General features: G+C 40.2%; 1 protein-coding gene across 1 annotated transcript; it reads right to left on the reverse strand.

Annotated features, from left to right (window-relative positions):
* Positions 1 to 9,131: 9,131 nt before the first annotated feature.
* LOC120463009 (GTPase IMAP family member 8) lies at positions 9,132 to 24,373 on the reverse strand. Its single transcript, XM_089119765.1, has 3 exons — positions 24,106 to 24,373; positions 10,708 to 11,301; positions 9,132 to 10,372 (listed from the first exon to the last, which is right to left on the reverse strand). The coding sequence occupies exons 1-3, from the start codon at positions 24,371 to 24,373 to the stop codon at positions 9,132 to 9,134; spliced, it is 2,103 nt and encodes a 700-aa protein (XP_088975891.1).
* Between the last annotated feature and the right edge of the window lie 2,341 nt (positions 24,374 to 26,714).

Consider the following 26,714-nt stretch of genomic DNA (forward strand, 5'->3'; position numbering starts at 1 on the left):
CACGCATAAATGTTAATAATAATGAATTGGGAATGATCTGCATCACCAACCAGTATTACCCATCTCCCACTTGAATCTGATAAATGTTTAAAGTTTCCCTGTAAAATAGCGACCCCTGCTGACCGGTTACTCCCAAATGAAAACGTCTCGGGTTATGACTATAACCCTTGTTCCCTGAGAAGGGAACGAGACACTGCGTCGATAAAATCGACTCTTTGGGGACGCTCCCTAAGCGTGCGCCTCTGAAGTATGAATGAAACTAATCCAATCCTGATTGGTGTTGCGTCGTGACGTAACATGTGACGGCATACCCGGAAGTATAAAAGTGACGCTGTCACAACACACACTAGCCTCGAGATGAAGCAAGACGCTCAAGGGTCTGAAAAGGGGGCGTGGCAACACGACGCAGTGTCTCGTTCCCTTCTCAGGGAACAAGGGTTATAGTCATAACCCGAGACGTTCCCTATCGAGGGAACTCAACACTGCGTCGATAAAATCGACTCTTTGGGGAACGAGTACCCACTAGGCCACGCACCGAACAGACCCGCCCCAGAGTGAAACTGATTAGGCACTCAGCAAGGGCCGAGTACGTGTGCACCGGGCGTACTGGGAAGGCTGAGACTGTAAAACCTGATGAAAGTATGCGGGGTAGCCCAGCCGGCTGCCTCACAAATCTCCTGCAGAGGTACTCCCGACAGAAGGGCCCTAGAGGAAGCCATGCCTCTAGTCGAGTGAGCCCTTAAGGCCAAAGGTGAAGGAACCCCACGCACCTTGTAAGCCTCAGTAATAGCCTGGACAATCCAGTTACTTATAGTTTGTTTGGTCGCCGGGAGCCCCCTCTTAGGTGACCCAAAGCATACTAACAACTGGTCAGATCTTCTCCAAGAAGCAGACTTTTCCAAGTATACACTCAAAGCTCTGACGGGGCAGAGCAAGTGAAGCCTCTCTTCTCCCGCCGACACATGAGGTGGAGGATGGAATGCCTGAAGGACTACAGAGCGAGCCGTACTCGAAGGAACTTTAGGCACGTAGCCCGGACTCGGGTGCAAAAAGGCCTTTACTTTGCCAGGGGCAAACTCCAAGCAAGCTGGCGTTACCGCCAGGGCCTGGAGATCTCCCACCCTCTTAAGAGAGGTAATCGCTAAGAGAAAGACCATTTTCAACGTTAAGTCCTTAGGCGAAGCCGACTCTAAAGGTTCGAAGGGAGCGAGGGACAACCCTTCCAGAACTATTGCCAGATCCCAGGCAGGCACCCTGGACCTGATCGCCGGCCTCATCCTCCAAGCACCACGGAGAAACCTAATGACCAACTGGTGCCTCCCCAGAGGTCCACCATCTACTGGCGCGTGGAAAGCCGAAACGGCAGCCACGTACACCTTAAGAGTGGACGGGGAGAGACCCGCAGAGAAACGATCCTGAAGGAATTCCAGAACTGAAGCCACTGGGCAGTTTACTGGATCCAACCTTCGTTCTCCACACCAAGTGTGAAACACCTTCCACTTGAGGCCATATAATCTCCTGGTAGATGGGGCCCTAGAGCTAAGTATGGTTTCAACCACCTCAGCTGATAAGCCAGCATTTAGGTACTGAACCCCCTCAGAGGCCAGACCCACAGCTTCCACAACTCTGGGCGAGGGTGGAAGATTGTGCCCTCCGCCTGAGACAATAGATCCCTCCTCAGAGGAATCGGCCATGGCGGAGCTATGAGGAGTGATATTATATCCGAGAACCATACTCGTGTCGGCCATCTCGGGGCAACCAGAAGTAGACTGATGCCCTCTTGACGGACCCTCTCCAGGACCCCTGGGAGCAGAGCGATCGGGGGGAAAGCATACAGGCGAAGCCTCGGCCAAGCCTGTACCATGGCATCCAACCCCAGTGGGGCTGGATGTGAGAGGGAGAACCAAAGTGGACAGTGGGACGTCTCTCGAGACGCAAACAGATCCACTTCCATCGGTCCGAACCTCTCCCATATCGACTTCACCACATCCGGATGAAGTCTCCATTCCCCGGGCCTCAGCCCCTGCCTCGACAGGATGTCTGCTCCCCGATTCTGAACCCCTGGGATATACATTGCCCTTATTGACAATATCTTTCCCTGGGACCAAAGGATAATCTGATGCGCCAGTTTGCACAGAGGGCGCGATCTGAGTCCCCCCTGTCGGTTCAGATAGGCCACCACTGACGTATTGTCTGTCCGTATAAGGACGTGGCGACCCTCGATGTCTGGGAGGAAGCTCCTCAAAGCCTTGAATACCGCCATCATCTCCAGGCAATTTATATGCCAAGTGCGATGATGGTCCTGCCACAGACCCCTGGTAAAGCGGCCGTCCATGACCGCGCCCCAGCCCGTAAGGGAGGCGTCTGTCGAAACGGTTTCCCGGCGACATGACACCCCCAACACTGGCCCTTGGGATAGGAACCAAGGCTTCTTCCATATTTGCAGAGACTGAAGGCACTTGCGCGTTACTCTGATCATACGGAACGGATTTCCTTTGGGTGAGAACCCCTTGGTCTTCAACCACCACTGGAGGGGCCTCATGTGAAGGAGGCCCAGAGGAATAATGTTGGATGCCGCTGCCATGAGGCCCAGCATCCTTTGAAAGTGTTTCACAGTGACGGCCTGACCTAGCCTCACCCTGGACACCATCGCCAGAATTGACTCGATACGTGCGGGAGACATACGTGCCTGCATTGTAATCGAGTTCCACACGACTCCCAAAAAGGTCGTGCCCTGGGACGGTTCTAGCACACTCTTCTTCAAATTGAGTCTTAACCCCAATTTTTGAATATGGCCAAGAACGACATCTCGATGCCGAACTGCCATCTCCCGAGACTGGGCCAAAATAAGCCAGTCGTCGAGATAATTCAATACGCGAATCCCCTGAAGTCTCAGTGGAGCAAGGGCCACGTCCATACACTTGGTAAATGTGCGGGGAGAGAGTGCTAGGCCGAACGGAAGAACCCGATATTGGTATGCTTCGCCCCCGAAAGCGAACCTCAGGTACCTCCTGTGACAAGGAAGGATGGAGATGTGAAAATAGGCGTCTTTCAGATCTATCGTGACAAACCAGTCCTCGGATCTGATTTGACTCACGATTGTTGGAATGGTCAACATTCTGAATTTGAACCTTCTCAGAGACCGGTTCAACACCCTGAGATCCAAAATTGGTCTTAACCCCCCATCCTTCTTTGGAACTATAAAGTACCGGCTGTAAAACCCGGACTCCCTGTCTACCGGAAGAACACGTTCTATGGCTCCTTTCGACAGCAGAGTCTGTACTCCTTGTTCCAACACCTGAGCCTGCTCTGGGACCACCGCAGTGAGCACCACCCCAGAGAACTTGGGGGGGCGGTGCGCGAACTGCAGTCTGTACCCAACTCGTATTATCTGCAGGACCCATGGAGATATGTTGGGAAGATGATACCATCCCTCTACAAAATCTGCTAAGGGTACCAGCCTCTCGAGGCTGGCCTCTGGTGTCTTTTCGCTGGAAATTGATGCGGCCCGAAGCGCTGTTAACGGCGGACCTGCATCTTTTCCTAGAGGGCCCCGTTGTGAGAACAACCTCGGTTGTCTCACTGCGGAGGGGGCAGCCCTCTGAAGTCCTGCCTTGGCTAGGACCTCTTTTCCGAAGTCCTCTTAGCCTGAATGACGTCCCTCAGGTCGCCCCTCTGGCTGGAGGACTTCGGTTTTTGGGAGCGTTTCCTCTGTTGCCAAGACCCCGGAGGGGGGGCTCTAGAGGAAACGCTCTCCTTCTGCTCTGCCCTGTGGGAGGAGCTGGCTGATGGCTGGGGCTGATTGCTTTGCCCCCCCCTACTAGATTTGGCCTTCGCTTTCCGGGGGAGGTACTGCTGGAACGCCGCAGATTGTTTTCTCGACTCCTGAAACCTGTCGACAACCGAATTAACGGCGTCGCCGAACAGGCCAGAAGCCGAAAGCGGCGCATCCAGCAGGAAGGACCTATCCTTTTCTTTAATACCGGATAAGTTCAGCCACAGATGCCTCTCCGTGGCCACCATGGCCGCCATAGAGCGGCCAATAGCGCTGGCCGCTTCCCTAGTGGCCCGGAGAGACAAATCTGCGGCCTTCCTCAACTCCGCGACATCTTCAGGAGTAGGCCCCTCCCCCTCATCCAAATCTTTCAGGAGGTCGGCCTGGTATGCCTGCAAAATCGCCATTGAGTGCAGACACGAACCAGCCCGACCCGCCGCCATGTAAGCCCTGCCCACCAATGCAGATGTCTCTCTGCAGGGCTTACTAGGCAACGCCGGGGTCTTTAGGGAAGACGCCGATTCGGGAGAGAGATAGCTCGCTAAAGCCTCCTCCACCTTCGGCATCTTCCCATATCCCATATCTCGAGCCCCCATAACATTGCTGTAATCTATTACATTGGGACTCGAAATACGGGACGAATGCGGTCTTTCCCACGTTCTCGAGATCTCTTTATGGAGATCAGGGAAAAACGGCAGACCCCGGCGGTGAGGCTGTGACCTGCGCTGCAGGTAACGCTCGTCCATTTTACTGGTGACTTGCGTTTCCTGCTCATGTTGTGGCCAGCTGATGTTTAGTCTGGCCACAGCGCGTGTCACAACCTCCACCAGCTCCTCATAACCCAGGCCGCGTGATGGCGTGCTGAGATCACGGTCGTCCGCATCGATGCTGAGCACGTCCCCTTCCTCAGAAGTAGACAGCTCAAGCACCGGGACCTGATCGCGGGTAGGAGAAACCGCAGCGCGGGCTCCCACACCACTCTCAGAGGCTGCGGGACCAGCCGATGGCGAGCGAGAAAATGCCTCAGCATTCTCACTCTCCTCCGCCAGATCCCGCTGCGAACCCCAGGATCTCAGTCGCCGCATCGCCTCGACATATGCGGGACCGGAACCCTGGGGAACGCGAGCCTGACCGTGCTCGTCAAAGCACGCCAGCCGGGAGCGCAGCACTCTAATAGGCAAAGCCTCACACATTTCACAAGCAGCCCCCTCGAGAGCTGCCCGTGCGTGCTGCACTCCCAAACAATACACACATAGAGAGTGTGCGTCCCCACCCGTGATGAAACGAGGGCAGGGATGCACACACCTCTTGAATTGTTCACTGGCCATACTTTCTTTCAATAATAAGACAAACAACACCAAATAAGACAGACAGTTTCAACATAAAGCGCTTGCTGAAGAGCGAAAGCTAGTGTGTGTTGTGACAGCGTCACTTTTATACTTCCGGGTATGCCGTCACATGTTACGTCACGACGCAACACCAATCAGGATTGGATTAGTTTCATTCATACTTCAGAGGCGCACGCTTAGGGAGCGTCCCCAAAGAGTCGATTTTATCGACGCAGTGTTGAGTTCCCTCGATAGGGAACCATATATTTCTCCCCCATTGACTCTTCCAAAAAGAAATATCCGAATTAGAAGCACGAGTCTCCTGTGTAAAATAAAAATCAGCACCTTTGTTTTGAAAAAATAAAAATAAACATTTCCTTTTCAATGGGTCTCTAACAGCTCTGGCATTTACAGAAAAAACAGATACAGACATAAAAACTCAGAAACTGTATGAACTTCTTTACAAAAACTGCAGCAATAACTGCTCTAATGTAATCATGAGCTGCTTCAATGTCCCTTATAGACCCCTTTTGTGCCGACGTCACAGTTACGTCACGGCGCTAGCTGGAGGCAAAACAAGTGAAAACTGGAGGCCCCCAATTTTTCTCACTTTCAAGAAGATGTTAAGATTTATATCAGAACTTTATCTATAATTCTAACTCCGGGTCTTCATTCTTCATATCTAGTTCTGGGTCTTTGACTGTAAACCCCTTACACTACAGTTCTAAAATCAGAATTGCGAAATATAAACTCGCAAATGTGAGAGAAAAAAGGTCAGAATTGTAAGATAAATAATCTCAATTCGCTTTTTTATTCATTATTCTGTGGAGGAAACAATCTTCCTTACAGAAGACACTTGATGTGATGAAATAAATTTCCAGTTTTGTTTGAACAAATGTTGTATTTATTTTATGTACACTGTTAGACCTTACCAGGTTTTTTTTACAGTAAAATACTGGCAACACTGTTGCCAGTTATTTACTGTAGAAATGCACTAAAACTCGAGTTAACTAAAAAATACAACTTATTAGTTTTAGTGCATTTTTACAGTAAATAACTGGCAACAGTGTTGCCAGTTATTTACTGTAAAAATGGACTAAAACTCGAGTTAACTAACTTCACTTGCAGAAACCAACTTAAAAGAATCAACTAAATGTATAATGCATTAATAATGTGAGCAAGGTGAGCTTGTGAACTTATTTAATTAGAAACAACAAAAATTAACTTTTGTAAATAAAGAGATTTCCACCGGATTCTACGACTAACACAGACAATGCCTTTTAAATAAAGCAACATGCAGCATATATCATCAATGTTTGTAGATCTTCTCCTGGACTGAAGCTCAGGCTCTACTCTTCAGCACAACGGTGACCCAAAAAACAAGATTTTACAGTAAACTACTGGCAACAGTGTTGCCAATATAAACCTGTTTTATAACTTACAGTTTATTACTGTTAAAATACATTTTGTGGGAGTGTCTTTTTATCTTTACTGTTAACCCTTTCAACTCCACAGGAAAATCCACACTACAAAGAGTAAAAAGTAACATTGATGCAGTGTTGCAGTGAGATAATTAAGGGAATATGTAAGAGATTGTTGAGCATTAGTGATGAACACCTGCTGTTAACAAGCAGAATCACTGAAGGAAAGAGGAACATCAAGAACAGAAAATAGAGAAACACAAGAACTACAACTGACTTCAGCCATTACACATTATTACACTTATTATTAACCAGTATGGCTTTATTTCTGTCATACATCTATAGAAGATGTTGTTGAGATGTTTAATTAAAAATGTTTGGTTTGAAGTTACCATTATAGAGATCAGTGTTTGCTTTAGTTGAGATGCTGATGCTGTAACATGAGATTTTCTTTTGACGCTGTGAGCTGTGTTTTTGCAAGTCACACTTGTGGAGACACACAGTTTAGTAATGATTTGATTTGTCAAAACATGACAATCATCATATTCTCTGTTCATTTACAAAATAATTCATTTTTACTCATTCAGAGTTTAATCCTCAACCAAAAGTGTTACATTACCCCCACCATGAAACCACAGCAATTAATTACGACTAGTTTTTTTCAACATATCCTACATAAACCAAAACAACGCTACAGTCTTGTAGAAACACCAAGATATCAAAATTTAGCACATTAATCTCAATAATGGTGGCAATTTTTTTTATTCATGCAGCAGTGCATGCTGGGAGTTTTATAAAATCCTGGAACCCAGCATGCACTGCTGCATGAAACTTTTGAATGTTACCGTTGTTGAGATGAATATTATAATTGTTGATGTCTGTGTGTGTGTCTGACTCAAACAGGATATTATTTAAATATTTTATATGATTACAATATTATTCAGATGACATGATTAACCAACACATTGACTTCATGTTGTAGATTCACAGATTTATTTTATAATTATAATTTAATGTAAGTTTCAAATTAAATACCAATATATATTCACAGAGTATAAACAGGAAAGATCTGAAAATCAGACATATCCAGAATGATTGTGATATTATCTTAAACGCCAATAACACCAGATCAACTTCCTCTTGACTTTTTCTAGCTACAACAAATGTGTTTTATAACTCACTGTTACAGCAGTCAGAGAGAGATAAATGTCACAAGTCCAGGGATAAGAGACCTACTAAAGCAAATACTGATCTCCATTATGGTGACAAAAAACTTTATTATTAATTAAATCTCTGTTAATTCTCAACAAGAACTTTTGTACATGTATGAAATAAATAATGTTAAACTGGTTTGTAAACAGTTTTCACACTCAGTGTTGCTAGAAGTCAGTTGTAGATCTTGTGTTTCTCTTTTTCAGTTCTTGTTTCTCTGTCCTTCAGTGATTCTGCTTATCAGGTGTTCATCAGTGTCTCAATTCACTCACTTCTTTTCATTCAAGTGGACTATATTAGTGAACTAATGTAGGGAATAGTAAATGAGGATATAGGGTGTGATTAGGAACACAGTCTCTGAGTGTTGACTTTGAGAGCTGTTAATTCACAGTATATTCCTGTAGGCTAGTTTTGTTTTCTACGGTATATTACTGTTTTAATGGAGAATGATATGATAGTGTCAGAATTTGGCCTGTTGCCAGTATTTTACTGTAAAAAACCTGGTAAGGTCTAACAGTGTATGCAGTGTACTCGACACTCAAACTAATGGGATATTTTGTATGGATAATAAGTGTATCTTGTTTTGAATGTTTCTACATCTTTAGTGCATTTCAAGTATATTTATACAGCACTTTTCACAATATAGATTGCATCAAAGCCGCTTCACAGAATTTATCGACAACTCTTTCCTGTGTGTATAGACTATAGAGGCATAGGCCTACTACTAAGGTGGAACTTGTTTTGCTTTTTTAAGCCTCAATTCTCTCTTAAAAGTTGTTCTGATAAAAAAAAATCTTTCTTATAGTCACTCACAGACATCAAGAATCAGTGTATGAATCTCAACAATGGTGACAAACAATAAGGAAAAAGAAATTACTCAAACATTTCAGATCATAATTTATTCATACTGCATAATTTATTCATATACTGATTATGTCAAACCATAATCAACACCACCTGATCACCTTTTTCTCTTAGTTTATTTGACAATTGTAACTCGGTTACAGCAGCCAAACTAAATCTAATATTAATAGTTTAAGGGTCAAGAGGCCAACTAAAGCAAACAATGATCACCATAATGGTGACTTCGAAAATGAGATTTTCTTCTTCAGTGATTCTGCTTGTTAACATCAGGTGTCTTCAATGATGGTCAATTATCATTCAATTAATCACTTAATTAGGCTGTGACTGGAAGTCAGTTGTAGTTCTTGTGTTTTTCTTTCCTTCAGTGAATCTGCTTGTTAACAGCAGGGCAGGTGTTTATCACTAATACTCAATCATCACCCAATTAGTCACTTAATTATCTCAATAACTTTAACACTGCTTCAGTGTTACTTTAACACTATGTAGAATATATATATATATATATATATATATATATATATATATTACAATTTATCTGATTTCACACTTGATTTTTTTCCAAGACTTGAAAAGATCAAGAGTCATATTCACAATGTCTTCTAAACCACCAACAGCTCCTCCAGCAGCTCGTCCAGCAACTGGAACATAGTAAACCCAGTTACGAGCTCGTTTTAATCTGTATGGTAGTTTTGCTTCAGCTTCTTCTAAAGCTTTAGACACTTTTCTTGCAAGGACACGCTCTGCTTGTTCTCTAGTTTCAAATTGAATTTTCTCCTGAAGTTTTAGTTTTTCTTTCTCATGTTGTTCTCCCAGGTATTTTATGAAGTTATCTTGCTGTTCTCCCAAAGCCTTTTCTTTTCTTTTATTCTCTTCTTCAAACAGTTTCTTCTGCTCCTCCAGTTTTTTCTGTAGCTCTTTTTGTAGGTTTTCATCTTTTTCTTTCTTGATCTCCTCTTCTTTCTTTTTGAATTCTTCTTCCCTTTTTCTCAGTTCGTTGTGCATCTCTTGTCTTTCTCTCTCTTTTTCTTCCTTCATTTGTTCTATTTCAGCTTCATATTTGGTTTTCAGCTCTTCTTCTTTTCTCTTGTTCTCTTGTTCTTTCTCTTTCAGTATTCTCTCTTGTTCCTCTTTGAGGTTCTTCTCCACCAGCTGGAACATCTCATTGGTGTAGAAACTGCCTCCATTTACTGCCACCATTCGGTCAATCTTCTCAAGAAGATCAGAAACCTGTGTCTGATCTTCAGTCTCTTTGTTATTGAACACATGGTATCTATTACCACACTGTCGGATGAGGCTCTTTAAACTATCATCGTCTTCGATAAATTCTTGAATTGTTGTTCCTTTAAGGTCATCTCCTCTGGTGAACAGCACCATGGTGTACATTCTGGATTCATCACCAAATGTTTCCTGGATCATCTTCACTGCATCTTTCTTCTCTTGAGTGAATCGTCCCAGTTGAATCACCAGCAGAAACACATGTGGTCCGGGTGCTGCCATTGAGACGCACTTCACAATCTCCTTCCTGGTCTCAATATTATCAACGCCAGCATCAAACAGGCCTGGAGTGTCGATCACAGTGATCCGTCTTCTGTTGATCTCAGCTGTTTCTTTCTCACACTCTCGGGTCACTGAGCGTGAAGCCAGTTTTGATTTAAAAGCTGTTTTCCTCAGTATGGTGTTTCCCGTTGCACTCTTCCCAACACCCGTCTTTCCCATCAAAACAATCCTCACACCAAAATCATCATCATCATCATTATCAGTGTGTGTTAAACCTGCCAAGAGAAAAACCAAAACAGCTATTGTAGTGATATTCTTCAAAAATGATTTAACACCAAAGCATCTTCTCATGTGATATTAAAAGGATTTTTTGTGACATAATAAAAATTGAATGGACCGTGAACAAATCATAAATATATCTTACAATTGAAAACATTACAAAAAAAACACACTGCAGTTTCAGTGTCACATATATTTTACTTAATTGATAAAAGATATTATGCCATATGGGCATGTTTTAAAATTAACATGAGGAATAAAAATTACATTGTAAAATGATTTATGAAATTGTGACATTGGCAGTATAAATAACACACTTTCGAACACATACCAGCTGTTTTCATCATAGATCTTCTCAGTTCCTCTATTTCTGCTCTGTGTTTATTTTTCTCCAGTTCTACTCGAGCCTGAAGGTACATGAAGGTGGTGTAGAAACTTCTGTTGTTCTCTTCTACCATGTTCTCCACATCCTGAAGTAGAGCTGGAACCTGTGAGCTGTTCTCCAGGACAAAACGATGACCTCCAAATGTTTTAAGAGACATCTCAGTAGCTGATTTACATAGACTTTTACTACTAATCAGTGTACTAGTTATGCGCTTCTCTTGCATTATGAGAACCATGAGATGGTTCTTGATTCTTGAGCCGAATATGCTCTGGGTCGCCTCCATTTCTGCTTTGTCTTCATTATTGAGTGTAGCATCAGGAATAATGAGGAGAAAAACATGAACTCCAGGATCACAGAGAGTCACACAGCGGAGAGTCTGACGCATCACTTCCTCCTCTGAGAGATGATTGACAGCTGGAAGCTGCACCAGACTGATCACACATCCATTAAGCTCCACTTCTTTCTTCTCGCTTATAAGTTTTGAAACAGAGTTCTTCAGTCTTTCATCACTTCCACACAGCACCAAGTTCACCTTCTGTCCTTTAAAAACGATCACCAAGTTTGTTACTACACAGCAAAACTTCAGTGTTAAATCAACACTGATCAGAGCTCACATGGTCCCACTCGAAGTGTTAACACTGAAGCAGTGTTATAGTTAATGAGATAATGAACTGATTAATTAAGTGATGGTTGAGATGATTGAGTATTAGTGATGAACACCTAGCAGAATCACTGAAGGAGAAAATCACAAGAACTACAACTGACTTTAGTCATATAGCCTTCAATCCTCACTCACTTATTCACTTAATTATCTCACTAACTTTAACACTGCTTCAGAGTTCATTTAAGAGTTTAATTGGGTCGCTTAAAATGACTCAATTCCATGATACTGAAGTTACATTAATAAATTATGTTTGTTTAACGTTTGGGTTGTTTAACAGCTTGTGGAGCTGAAGGTTAAGGTTAACAGCTTGTGGAGCTGAAGGTTCCCAGTTATGTGGAACCTGTTGACATTAGTGTTAATTTCGTTAACGAAAACTAAACGAAAATATTTTCATCAACGCACATTTTTCACCGAACGAAAACTAGACGAGACGAGACTAAAATCCCCACTAATAAACAATAACTGGGAGTAAATCAGAAATAATTTTCGTAGACTAATAAAGACGAGACGAAAATGCAGTTCGGTAAATAAAGACTGGGCTAAAATCTATGGACATTTTAGTTCACGAACAAAGACGAGACGAAAATTACATATTATTATATGATATGGTTTTGTCAAATACTGTCTCCTCCTCCGCCTCCTCCTCGTCAGCTCTTCCGCCACACACACCCACGTTCAAACCTGGAGCGGGCGGGCACAGTCAGTCAGAGTAGCCTACACAACACGGAGCAGACAGGAGCTGGATTCACGGTGAGGCGGCGGCGACAGGTTAAAAGTAAAACATGCTTTGCACGGGGCTCGTGAGAAAGAAGAGACGTGATATATGGACACATTTTGTTACAATGATAAACTAACTAATGATGGCTAACTTTCATAGCATTTAGTATCCAGGCTAGCTATGTTACGTTAGCTTCTTAGCACGTAGCGACCGTAGCCACTTGTTGATAGAATTGTATGTGAAGTTAAATTTATGCTAACTTAGATATGTTATACTGGCCGGGCAACTATAGTTTCAGTTAAATTTGATTAAAGCAGACAGACGCTTTAAAAAGATTTCATACGTTCTAGCAAGCTATGCCTTGTTTCACCTTAAATACTGTACCTTTATATACCATGTGAACTAGCTGGCAGGAAAGCACTTTTGTTGTATCAGTTGGAGTTTTTTTTTTTTTTTCACAACATTGACCTCAAATCTGTTTATTTTTTTATTCTATGTGAACTAGCTTTAAACAGCCAGCACTTGTGTTAAGTTCATAATACACTTTATTTTATTTATTTGTTTCCTTTGTCAGGTGTATTTTATTTGTTTTAATGCAAGCATTTGTGTTTGTGTCTTTGAACCTTAACAATGTTCAAAATAAATATGAAAATATTGTCAGTACATCTTCCATGTCTGCATGTGTTCCTTAAAATTGTGTTTATCAAAAAGATGAAAGAAAATGTTGAAATGTGAAATAATTTTAGGAAATGTTTAATATTATCTGCTGACAACAAAGTAAAAGGTTAAAATGATGTCCTGACTAAAACTAGACTAAAATGTTGACAGTTTTTTTTGACTAAAACTAAACGAATAAAATTATGTTTTCTTGGACTAAAATAAAGACTAAAATGCTCGACTTATAGTCGACTAAAACTAGACTAAATAAAAATGGGATGATGTCGACTAAATGTGATAAAAACTAACAAGCGATGCTGAAACTGGACTAAAACTGAAACTAAATTTAAAAATGGCTGGTAAAATTAACACTAACTGTCAGGAGAAATAAAGTTTTTACTTCTTCATCCAGTAAATGGATGCATGACATTAGATTTCTAGAGAATTTAGATTTACATGATAAGGATTGAAGTAGCAAGCACCAAGGATGTCTGTGTGAAATAGATGGAACTGCATGTGAGAAATGTGTTTGGGGATTGTATGCAAACAATAGTGTACTGGTTAAATAATGAAGGAACTGGCATGTAGAGAAAGAAAGGAGAGGATAGAGAAGGAACTGGCATGTAGAGAAAGATTGAGAAGAAATATAGTAGAAAAAACTATATGTATTTTCCTAATAACTGAGGAGGGACTAAGTAATACAGCAAATTCTTGCTTATTTAGCCTGGTTTCCAGATTCTAGATGATGGGTTTTTATTTAAATAAGTGTTGTTGATAATAATGACAAATTAAAGACAGTCTGTGTTATGAAGGAATTTTGGATCAGGGAATCATTTCCCTGGATAAGTATGTCTAAAGTTAAACGAAAACTTTGAAAAACAACTAAACGTATTTTGAGCATTTATGTGCCATTTACCATTTAATTAGCTCTGTGTTCCATTCCTGATGGGGACAGACTGCTTCGGGGGTGCACAGTAAATTGAAGTTTTGCAAGATAACAGTGACGAAAACAATGGTCAGATTCTTGTGATGACACACTTATAAGCAGGGCCATTTAACAAGTAGCTGTGGATGCAAGATGAGAAGGAATTTTTGTGATAAAATGACAGAAATTTCCGGTGTTTGTGTGTGTTTAAATAGAGATCACTGTTTAAGTGACGATATTAACATTTTCGTCTGAGAAAGAACAGGAGATAAAAATAAGGTCATAAGATTGAAGACTTAATGAATTTATTTTGAAGGAAAGAACTATACAAAGAGTACTGGTCGTTGTAAAATTAGAGATAAGAAAATGAATTGCAAAATACTTTTAAAAAAGTATTGCTAATTGCAGATTGGTAAACTTCTAGAAAAGAAAACATGGAAGTCAGATATTAAACTTTGGCTATTAAGAACCTCATAACTAAAATTTAGATGATATTTGAAGCATTACTATTTTTATAAAAGATAAAATAGGCTAAGCAAGCCATGTTACAGGTTTAACAGTTGATAAATGTAAAATGTGTAAAAAGCTTGGTAGTGTTGAACAAGAAAAAAAGAGAAGCTGATGTTTTGATTTTAGAAGATAAAACTTGTGATTTGGCTGAAACAATTTGCTTATCTGAATATGATGTGTGTTGGGGCGCACGAGAGTGACCAGCACGAGAAACTCAAGTAGAAATTTGTAATGTCTAAATTCTCTTATAAAATTGGGCTTTATTAAAAATACAAGTAATAAATGCAAAAAGATGCCTTAAGCTGGGCTGCAGATAAAATTCTGAGTTTGAGAGAAGCGGGAAGTACCAGTTCTGAATAACTCAAGAGTCTATCTGTCTCTCTTTTAATGTCAGCTAGAAGCTGTTATGAGCATGTTATAATTGATAATAAGCTATTTATGGTAAAATACAGTGTTTTCAGTTGAAAATCATAGACCCAGGAATGTCAGAATAATTCATTGCCAAAAAGAGGGCAATTTTTATTTGTAAATGTTTTAGAAGTAAAATTGAATGACTTTAAAGAAGTCTTTAAAATAATAATACAGATCCTAAACGAAAGAAGTTTAAGTGAAAAAAAATCTTAACTAGGTTATTCTTGAACCAGTTATATTTTTGTCTAGATCTTAATACGCACCATGAAGCAGAACCGATGACCCAGACTACAGATGAAGTACACTGAATGTACACAGTTTTGATCAAAATTCACTGTGTTTAATCTAAGCAGCGAGGTTGCTGCTTTTAAGATGGTTAATGGATTTAAGTGATTTAATACTGTTGTTATTGTTTTGGGATACTTCTACTGTGATGATTCTTGAATGTCTTCTCACCAACACCCAAGAGAAAAGTCATAACTGTCAAATTAGAGAAAAGTCTCTTTGATAATTCTGCCTAATTGGATGGAGCTGTAACCAGTATGCATGAGGTGTCATCCCAACGACGGGTACGATCTTCGATAGCCCTAGAAGACAACCTAAGGCAGGGTTTCACCGCTACTGGGCACCTGCCCACCAGGAAAGGGAGGTGTAATCTGTGCGAAGGGAGTGGATGTGATGCCACTTTGGGCAAAGGGCATCAGAGAGGGGACTCAGAGGACTGTGATACAGTTTAGTCTGCTTCAACCAAGAGTCCACTCCCAAATATACTTTAGAATGAACTCATCCTCCAAAATGGCTTAATTATCATTGAGATAAATGAAGTGAAGTTATTTTGTTTCAACACATTTGGAATTCAACACATTCTAAACAAATGGTAGTCAATTGTAGAAATGGGGCCGGTGTAAGACACAGGGAACCTTATCAGACAGTGGGGTGTCTCAAACATCATTAACATACAGACCACAGGTGGATGCATCTGATGTGGAGACATTGACAAACATTTTCAAGAAAAATGCAGATTTTAGGGTCTTGGGACAAAGGCATGGTGGTGGCTTAAGATGAAGACAACTAAAAGTCTGAATGACAAAGATCAAAGGTTAGTGTAAGGAATTTACCCTGTCTAAATTACAGTCTTAGGAGGCTGTTGAAAAGATTATTCGTTTGTTCGAGAGAGAGAGAGACTGCTTGAAGGAGAAAGGGTTGGTACTTTATGTTTTCATTCAGACAAAGAAGCTGAAGCAATTTAATGATAATGAATCAAAACCAACACAGCTGACTTTTCTAGAATCAAATGAATAATGAACAAACATGTTTTGAAACTATAGTTAAGAGGCCATAGAAAATAATTAGATAAAAGCTATATGATTATGCAGGGTTTAAAATATCATTTAAACTGTAAAATCTTTTTAGAGAAAAGATAACAATAAGAAATATGAGCATTCATATTTAGATGTATTTGATGGTGATTGCACTTTATGTCTTGATAAGAGTGAGTTTAGAGGAGTTGCTCTGTCTGAATAGTGTGTGTCTGGAAAAGAGTGTTTTATCACTACTGATGAGTTAAGGCGAATGACAAATTCAAGAGAGGATGATAATTTTGAGTCAAACTGACAATCAAGCTTGTCTGCTGGTCATGGATTTTGGTCATTTATGATGAACAATTAGAAATGAATTACTGTCCGAATCAGTTTGAGTACTGGTGGAAGTTGGAATTGTAAAGTTAAATGAATATCAGTCATGGGTTGGGATAAACAAAAGGATTAGATTTTATGGCAAGAACAAAGTGACATATTGGCTAAGATATCGAATTATCAAGAGAGTCCTTAACATTTATGATTATTGTAAACAAAGGAAAAATGATGACTGACATTGACAAGTCTGTACAGCATGACCTGACTTGACAGAAAATAGAATGTAAGACTGAAGGCTATTAGCCTTCAAATGCTCTGATGAGAGGACACCATTGTGTTAATTTGATGCAAGAATGGATTCCTGCATAAAAAAGGGGGATGTAATGGTAACAGTGGCCAAAAATGATATGGTTTACTAGAGGACAAAAATGCCCTAATACAATTGTTGTATAACAAATTGCAGGACTGATTCGACGGGAAGCGCCAGGGCAAAAAGAAACTATACTTAAACTCAAAATTAGTTTTTCTCTACAGAGCAAAGCAGATTTTGATACAGGAATGTGTCCAATGGAATAATGACTGGTGGATGTGGTTGTTTCCTTGGTGGAAAACTCTGCTATTTTCAATATAGCTAGAGTGAGACCAGATAGAGGAACATGGAATGCGCATGTGATTACAATGCGCTTCACGATTGCATTAACAATGAAAATGCTTTGCTCACAACAGGATTCAGTAACTCTAAACTTTGCACTGTTATCATGCTTCTTAACAAAAACATTGGTGTGGGAAGATTTTGAGCCAGATCACATCTCATACTCACATTCTCATGCTGGCTCCCTGTTACAACAACAGGACCAAATTTTACATCACAATTGTAAAACTCCCCCATCTTTGTTTTGAGGCATGATTAATTTACACATAGCCACAGCTAAATGCAGCCACACAGATAACACCATTTGATAACTGTTTGTTTTGTTTTACTTTGAGTTTACTTTATTATTTGTTTTGTTTACATTGAAGAATGCTGTACGCTTTTGTTGTTTGTTGTACTATATGCTCTTTTAAATCACAGAATCCCTGCTTCCTAAAAGTTCATATCCAGTGCATGTCTTGGAAAAGGGACAGCTCCCAGATTGGAGTCCAACTGTCTGATTTGTTTGGTCCAAGATCCAGTGTATAGGTGTGAAGTGTGCGATGGAAGCCTAATAAAGCAAGACTGAAAGGAAAACAAAGACTGACCAACTGGTATTACAACAAGCATGGGCGAAAAGTCTGAAGATGACATCTAGACAACAGAAAGCATGTCTTTATGGACTGTGCCACCTTAGGACTCCATGCGTGTGGCCACAAAGAAATTTTAAATAAGGGATTTTTATTTTATTTTATTTTCATTGTTCTTTTTCTTTATTCCTACTATGCTTCAACCTATGTCTGAGATGACTGAGGGTCTGATTTTATGTCAGAAATGCGGTAACAGTGTTTACCCATTTAGCCCGGTTTTAGACAAAGTGTTTAACTATTTGCTTAACTTTTTTTTATTTGTTTATTTATTTTTTACATTTAAAACTCTTTATTATCAGAGAATGATAAAGAGGAGGAATTGTTATAGAAAATTTCAATGTTTTTAATATTCTTTTCTTTGTACTTTTATTTTCCTTTTCGTTCCACATTATGAGGTTTGTTCCTTTTCAATTAAAACGTGTTTCTCCCCTTTTACTCTGTATTTACATAGCAGGAACTCTCTCACACATACAGCCAAAGATATGCTAAAGGCTTTTGTTTATAGACAAGGGAACCACCGCATTATAAAGCCTTTTGATCTCATCAACTTTTGCTCTCACAGGAGTGAGGGCAGTAAAACACCATGGGGCGAGGGGCAGGAAGACCATTATAATAAACCTGCTTTATCTGGTTTTACGGGGTAAACGGAAACTTACAAGAAGGACTCGGGGGGGAGAAAGGTGTATAAAAGCTGTCTGTTCTATATGTCATTTAGGTCTGTGTTCCTATCGCGAGGTAGCTGTCGCGGTATTTTTGTGAACAAGCCTCCTTCAAAAGAATAAACATCTTTTGAAGTACAATTTGAATCTAATGTCTCTTACTATGATGCTGTTTGTTTGTTAAACTGTTTTTGCCACAACAATAGACACAGAAGAACCTGTATCCACAACGAATTGTACTGTGGTGCCAGATGAAGCAGGAGTATTGACAGTCACATTGCAATGCAGTTTCTTTGGCACTTCGGCAGAGTTCTCTAGATACAGCACTGTGACGTCATGTACTTGTACCTCGCGCACATCATTCGCTGAGGCTGAACGACACACACGAGCAAAATGTCCCTTCTTGTTGCATAATTTACAAAACAGCTTTGTAGCTGGACACTGTGCAGAGTTAGCTAAGTGTCTGTCTGAACCGCATCTGAAACATGACTTACAGGCTGACGAAGCGGAGGCAGCAGTCGGACGTGACCAGGGTTTCCCGCTTGCGTGTTGTGATTTGACTTGTACAGCTTGCACCGGAGCATCTCTATCGGCCGTCATTCTCTTTGCATGCTCAGCCGCGGCTTCTAATTGTGTTGCAAGGGTAGTTGCTTTCTGTAATGTCAGGTCCGGCTCGAGTAACAGTCTCTGTCTAATATCATCACTGTGCAAATGTTCCAGCAATTGCTCGCGGATCATATCATCCCCTTTATCACCGAAGTCACAGTTAACGGAAAGTGCATGCAAAGCAGCAACATACTGTTGTATGTTTTCGTGCGAGGCTTGAACTCTCTTTCTGAACGTATGCCGTTCCACGACAACATTAATTTTAGGCATGAAGTGTTTTTTCAAAGCATCAACGGCAGAATTGTATGTCTCACAATGCGTAAAAGATCCGTTGGCCCTCTGCGCCCTAACAGTGAAGTAATGTTGCCCTTCTCCTAGCAACAGGCCATGCATCACCCACTGCGTTGATTACCGTCAAATAGTTTTCAAACATGCGCAACCACATGTCGAATGGCATGGTAGGCTCTCCCGGGCAAGCCAGAAACATTGACGGTGCAGATACATGCACGGACATGGTTGGTCAGTAGCTTTATATCAAACTTAGTATCCTCGTCGCCAATTTGTTAAGTTCTGGATGAGTAGTAAGCACGACATGTATATCTTCAATGATGCTCTTTTATTTCAATCTTAACTTTACATGTGTTGACCGTAACTTCCCATGACCGTAACTTCACATGACTAACACTCTACCTCTCTTCTTCTTCTACCCACTTGTCTAACCTCTTACAACACAGCGCCTCTAAAGGTAGCATTATGAATTACAGCAAAGGACACAACAAAATGCCAATTTATTAACACCAAAAACCCCTTGCATTACTGAGTCATTGCTGATATAGTATACCTCGTCTTACAATAATTGAATGCATCTTGTTCCATGCATCATAAAATAAAATGGTTGCTATGTCTTACAGTAAATATTAAACAAATGACAAAAAAGTATTGCCATGGTGTGCTTTGTCAATAAAATCCATATAAAGCTAGCTTACTATCTTTTTGTATTTTTTTTTTTTTTGCTCAAACTTTTTTATTAATCCAAATGATATTACAACACAATAGATTACAAATTATTAACACTTTTCTTTTTTCACATAAAAAAACTAAACATAAAAATAAATAAATAAATAAAAAAATAAAAAATAAATAAAATAAAAAAATAAATAAACAAATAAAAATTATTTTAAAAAAAAAGGGGGGAAATTTTTTTTTATCTATATATACACACACACACATATATATACATACACATATAAGAAAATGGCATACATGAGTGCGCACAGACACATTTAATCACGTTAACCAGGAGGTAGAGTTTTAAGAGATTTAAAGTAGGCTATAAAGGGATGCCATTTACTGAAGAAGTTGCTCTTACGAGAACATCTAACTTTTTCCAGTTTCAGAAAGAACATAGTATCCACTAACCATTGGGAGGTTGCTGGAGGCTTATTAGATTTCCAGTGGAGCAAAATACGGCGTCTAGCTAACAAGGAGGTAAAAGATATAACATCAAGTTGTTTGGAATTAAACTGAGACCAGATTTTTGGTACACCAAAGATTGCTATGGTGGGGCAAACATCTATTGTAATTTTAAGCACTTTAGACATGGTTGTAAAATAACTGACCCAATAATTTTGCAACATAGGACAAGTAAAAAACATATGACTCAAATTGCACAAAGGTGCATGACATCTGTCACATCTGTCTTCAACACTGGGAAATATTTCCGATAGCCTGGCCTTAGAAAAATGAATTCTGTATAGTACTTTAAATTGTATGAGGCCAAGACGTGCACAAATTGTACTAGAGCGTATTCTGTCCAGAGCGCCTGCCCACCAATCCTCTTCAAAACTTTCCCCTAACTCCCCCTCCCACGCTCTTTTAATTCTGTCAAAAGAACAATCACTTAAACCTAAAAGACAACCATACATTTTTGAAATTTGTGACTTGTGATACGGATTGAGTTGCAGAAACTCTTCCCAAACTAGCAACGGGGGCAGAGATGGGAACCTAGAAAATAAGGTAGCAGAACAGTGTCTGATCTGCAAGAAACAATACACATGGGACTCTAACAACTCCAAATCAGAGGATAATTGTACATAACTACAAAATGTACCATCTCTATACAGGTCTCGGAAACATCTCAAGCCTTTTACGTGCCACTGCTTAAATACAGGATCAGAAAGAGATGGAGGAAATATATGATTTTCCAATAGTGGCATCAATGTTGAGGCAGAACAGCCCGATCTCATGAAAGTTCGTGTCTATGGCACGAATGTCATTTCTCGTGGCATTTATACGCCAAAAACAGTTTTTGCGTGTATTTGGCACGCGATTTTCGCGTACATATGATACGCACTTTTTTGCGTATAATACGCACGAACTCCCCACCCCCCTCCCCCCTAAACCTAACCCAGGGTTTTTTAGTGCGTACCATATACACGAAAAAAACACTTTTGGCGTATAAATGCCACGAGAAATGACACTCGTGGTATAGATACGCATCTTCATGAGACTGTGTTGGGCAGAATTGAATTTAAAATGTCGCCTAAATTGGCACCAGATACGGAGTGTGGATACAACAATTGGATTATGAGTCAATGACGCCGAAGAGACATTACAGGATAAGGGTGAAGTAAGCAAAGCCAATGGAGAGGTAGATATACACGAATTTGCTTCCAATCTGCACCATGTTGTAGTGGACGAACTAAGCCAAAATGTTATCTTGTGAATATTTACTGACCAATAGTAAAACATAAAATTAGGTAAGGAGAGTCCACCATTCAGATGACATTTTTGAAGCAATGATTTCCGAATTCGGGGCACTTTACCACCCCACAAAAAGTCAGACACAATCTGGTCAATAGATTTAAAAAACTTTTTAGGAAGAAACAAAGGAATGCACTGAAAAACGAAAAGAAACTTAGGCAACACATTCATTTTTACTGCATTAATCCGGCCTATCAAAGATAGAGGCAGATTACTCCACCGCTGAAAATCAGACTTGGCTTGTTCTAGCAGAGGGGTGAAATTACCAGATACAAGAGAGGACATCGAATGAGTGATATTGATACCAAGGTATCTGAATCCTGATCTGCTTAATTTAAACGGAACATCTGACTGCAAAAGGCCCTTAGCCAATGCATTAATCGGGAAACACTCACTTTTGTGGAGATTTATTTTGTATCCAGAGAAAGAGCCAAATTTTTGCAACATGGACAAAATAACTGGAAAATTTGGAATTGGATTGGAAACATATAATAATAGATCATCTGCATAAAGTGATAATTTAATTTCAATGCCTGACCTCACCACTCCCTGCAATAACGGAGAGGACCTCAAAGCAATTGACAGCGGTTCAATGGCTAGGGCAAAAAGCAAAGGGGAAAGTGGGCACCCTTGTCGTGTTCCACGCCCAAGCCTAAAATAGGTGGATCTATTGTCATTAGTGTGTACACTCGCCTGAGGCGAAGCATATAAAAGACGTATCCAATTTGTAAATGTATGTCCAAATCCAAATTTTTGAAGCACAGTGAAAAGATACTCCCACTCTACACGATCAAATGCTTTTTCAGCATCAAGAGAAATAACAACCTCAGGTGTCTTGGCAGAGTGTTTAAGATTAATTATATTTAAAAGAGTACGGACATTAAAAAATAACTGTCTACCCCTAATGAACCCTGTTTGCTCCTCAGATATAATCTTTGGAAGTATGTTTTCAATACGAGATGCCAACACTTTGGCCAGGATCTTGGCATCCACATTCTGTAAGGAAATGGGCCTGTAAGAACTACATAGCTTAGGATCCTTATCTCTTTTAAGCAACAGAATTATGGACGCTTGTGTAAGTGTTTCTGGTAGGAAACCACGCTCTAAAGATTCCGTATACACTGTAAGAAATAATAGGGATAATTTGTTCTGAAATTTTTTAAAAAACTCGACAGGAAACCCATCGGGCCCAGGGGCTTTATTACCTTGCATCCTTTTAATTGCCTGATTAATTTCGTTTGTGTCAATTGGTGCTTCAACATCACCAGCGACAGCTGAATCAATCGTGGTGAAATTTAAGTTCTGTAAAAAGACAGTCATATCATGGGCATCAGACGGAGATTCAGAAGTATATAGCAAAGAATAAAAAGACTTAAAAGTGGCATTAATACCTTCAGGTTCAGATATTAAATTACCAGATAAGTCCTGAATCTGTGGAATCAAACGGCTAGCTGCTTGACGTCTTAACTTATGAGCCAAGAGGCGACCAGCTTTATCACCATGTTCATAATAAGTACTACGGGAATGCAAAAGGAGCCGCTCAGCCTCTTCAGTCAGAACTAAATCAAGTTCAGCTTGTAAATCGAGACGTTGTTTAAATTTATCTTGTGAAGGGGAATTGGCAAGCAGCTGATCAATTTGACAAATATTTGAAGTGAGTTCACGTATCCTCATGTTACGAACTCTTCTTGAGTGTGCAGAGTAAGAAATAATCTGTCCCCGAAGGTAAGCCTTAAGTGTTTCCCAAAGCAATGAGTAAGTAACTACCCCATCTTGATTTGTAGCCAAAAAATTGTCAATGGAATTTGAAATAAAATCAATGAATTTTTCATCAGATAACAGAAGAGTATTCAACCTCCATAGCGATGAATATCTAGGCTGCACAGCAAACTGTATATCAACACTAAGAGGGGCATGGTCAGATATAACAATTATCTTTTTGTATTTAGCTAGCTAGCTGAATATAATTTCAAGAATGTAGCTAGGCTAACGTTACTCCTTTATCAAACGTATAATTTATCATTTATCATTATGAAAATAATCTGCATTTCTTTCCCTTTACCCCCTGCCTTGTCAACAAAATTATTCTAGTCGTGACTTCTAGTGTTTAATCCTAGGTACGAGAGACATCTTGAAAAAGTCAGTCAAAAAAAAGTTTGATGCAATATCTGCATCAAATGTTTTATTTAGCCAAGTTACAAGTCAAGCGCATACTCGAATCCTTGGTACTCGGCTGAGGGGAAAAGATCCCTGATGTAGTTCACAGCACAGGATGGGATCGGAATCCTATTCCTCCTTCCCAAATGCCCCCTCGCCCAAAGAGTGAACTGCCGGTATGCCGTTAACCTAAACAGTCTATGAAAAGTATATAACTAGTTAGCCTAGCCTAACGTTAGCCCAATTCGAAACATACACTGTAACGGTACATACATACCTGCTACTTATGGGGCGCTCCAGCGTCTCAGCTCGTACATCCCTTAGAGAAAGCATAGCTACCTCCAATACGTCTCTCTCACCGCACAGCATCCAAAATGAACGGTGCATGGTGATGCATTTTTCCCCCATTAACACATGTTCCAAGTTGACCTCTCTACAACAGATTGACTCAGGTGCAGTCTCCATGCTCCGGCAGCTCCCACACCCACACCAGTCACTTCGCCCCAATCGATCCTGTGCTGTATGTGGAGCCTGAAACTGATCCTCAATGTGGTGGTGGTAGTCAGAAACTACTGGACTGTCCCTCACAGGTTCAAATGCGTAACCAACGCCGTTGAACATACTCATTTTCGCCTGTGTATATAGGACCTGCAGCTGTTGCCTATGCACCTTCGCGGGTCCTACCATGCCAGTGAGGTCATCGAATTTGCCAGCGCTCTTATGCTAACAAGCGTGTTTTTTGTGTTGCTTAAAAAAAGGCTATATTAACATTTTTAATTAAAATTTTTTTGTGTAATTTACTTTTAATTGTCATAAACAACACGTTATCAACGTCGATTTTTTTCAGTTCAGTTCATCTTTAAACGTGAGTATTGTCAATCGTTATTTAGCGAATCGTTCGCCTGGATGCCAGCCTGAACTCCGCCCACAATATTTTTTGGTCAGGAAGTTCGGTCTGGACTCGATCCATTGAAGAGTAATTATGATCAGACAAAAAATGATCGGGCCAATCAAATTGCCAGGGCGATGATGGACAGATGATCTGCAGGGACGTAATCATCACGTTATCAAAGATCGCTTAACTGGTTTCCCTCAAAGATAATCTCTAATGATAGTTTTTGTATTTTTTTGGGAGATTATGAGGAAGCTCGAGAACTGGTGACTTTTTTGAATGACCTGGTTGACGACTTATAATTTACTTCTGATATTCATCATTCTAGAGTACACTTCCTGGATATGTGGGTACAGAAGAACGAAGAGAGGTTGATTACAAAAGAGGCCGATCGCAACACACTTTTACTCGCTACCAGCTTTGATCTGACTTTAAAAAAAAAGGTCTGCAGGAGTCAGATCTGTAGATTAAGCCGGATTTGTTATTCTGATTCTGATTTTATTGAGAAACCGAACATTATGAAAAATAGAATAGAGGTTACCCTTCAGAATGGGTTGATGAAGCATTTAACACAGCCTTCAAAAAGACCAGGTCTGAGTTGTTAAAAAAGAAGACAAAAAAGGCAAGAAAGTTTTCTTTCACTTGTATTACGACCCATTCACCTAATTCTTACACGATAAAATCTATTTTTAAAAAACATCGGCACCTGCTGTCTTCTGATCCAGAGTTGAGTGAAATTTTTCAACATCCTCCTTTGATTGTTTATAAACGTGCTAGAAATCTAAAAGATCGCTTGGTTGGTACATGGCTCATTTTCAAAGTGTTACTCCGCGTCCATCTCAAATTTTGCTTAGTCCAACACAGAATGGTAATTATCGTTGTGGTAATTTCCACTCAGGAAAGGGTTAACTGACCCAAACCCATCTGTGAAAGTTTTCACAAATCAGAATAACCAAGTTAACCACTCAGGAAAAGGTTAACTGACCCAAACTGACCTCTGGAAGGTTTTCACAAATCAGGCTCAATCTAAAACAAGTGTTTTTGTAATCCAGCGGTGTGTGTGTTTATTATAAATTGTTATTATACATTGTTAAACATGAAAAAATGCATATTTTCCATATTCCTGTCTACCGGACTTAACGAATGGTTTACAGACACGAACTTTGCTGTGAAAAAATTCACAAATCTTGCATGTCAAGATGACACTGGGTTCAGACTTCTAAGTGACCGACTTTTGGAGCTATACCCAATTAAAAATTAAAATTCAGAAAAAAAATTTACAATTTCGGACCGGAGTAACACCGTTACACGAATTCACAAATCATAAATAACGAAATGAGATATCATTTGCATGTCCACGACACCGCACTGCGGGACCACAGCGAAATGAAATCTGAAAATCAAACCGCAAACTATCTTTACTCCGGTCCCCAACTTTATTTTTCGTCAGTTTACAACAAAGTCAAACATAGCGCTCCAGCAAGAAACTTTACATAATTTTGTTCTTATCTTTCATGTAGCATTTTATGAACGGAAAACCTACCCATGAGTTTCCCGATCCCGTAAATGCTGTACAAGGGCCTAACCCAACTAAAGAGAAGCTCGGAGGCTGTCGAAAGTCGCCCAAAAAACGGTAGGTCAATTTATAAATATGTATGGTGATAAGCACTAATGGCAATAGTGCGTATCAACATGTTACATTTATATGTTACTGTAAATAAACTGATGATGCTCATGTACAAAACATGTGTGCAGACGCAGAGTGTGTGGAGGATGCCTCCTCCGGTTCCACCTTCACTATTGATGCAGGAGACAGTCAACAACGTGCTGTTGAAAGTGGTGAGTGGAACGCATTTTTTACACAACTACTACCGTAAATGTATTTACTGTATTGTTTTCGGTTTAACTTTTGCGAAAAGTAACTCAGTAGTGTAACTCAGTAAAAAACAAGAACAGTAATATGTAATAATTTTTTTATATATATATAGCTGTAATGAGTAATACAGAATACAGAATATTACACTGTTAAAGTAACTTGTTCAACACTGCAAACCAAACAATGGAACAAAATAAGAA

The sequence above is a fragment of the Pimephales promelas genome, chromosome 2 (genome assembly GCF_988280905.1).
Source record: "Pimephales promelas chromosome 2, fPimPro1.hap1.1, whole genome shotgun sequence".
Taxonomy (NCBI): domain Eukaryota; kingdom Metazoa; phylum Chordata; class Actinopteri; order Cypriniformes; family Leuciscidae; genus Pimephales; species Pimephales promelas.

Excerpts from the sequence above, each read along its gene's own strand:
- LOC120463009 (XM_089119765.1), bottom strand. The coding sequence starts at position 24,373 with ATGAGTATGTTCAACGGCGTTGGTTACGCATTTGAACCTGTGAGGGAC. Across the intron at positions 11,302-24,105 it reads TTCATTTTGGATGCTGTGCG|GACAGAAGGTGAACTTGGTG; the intron begins GTGAGAGAGACG and ends TCGTTTTTAAAG. Across the intron at positions 10,373-10,707 it reads ATCTATGATGAAAACAGCTG|GTTTAACACACACTGATAAT; the intron begins GTATGTGTTCGA and ends TTCTCTTGGCAG.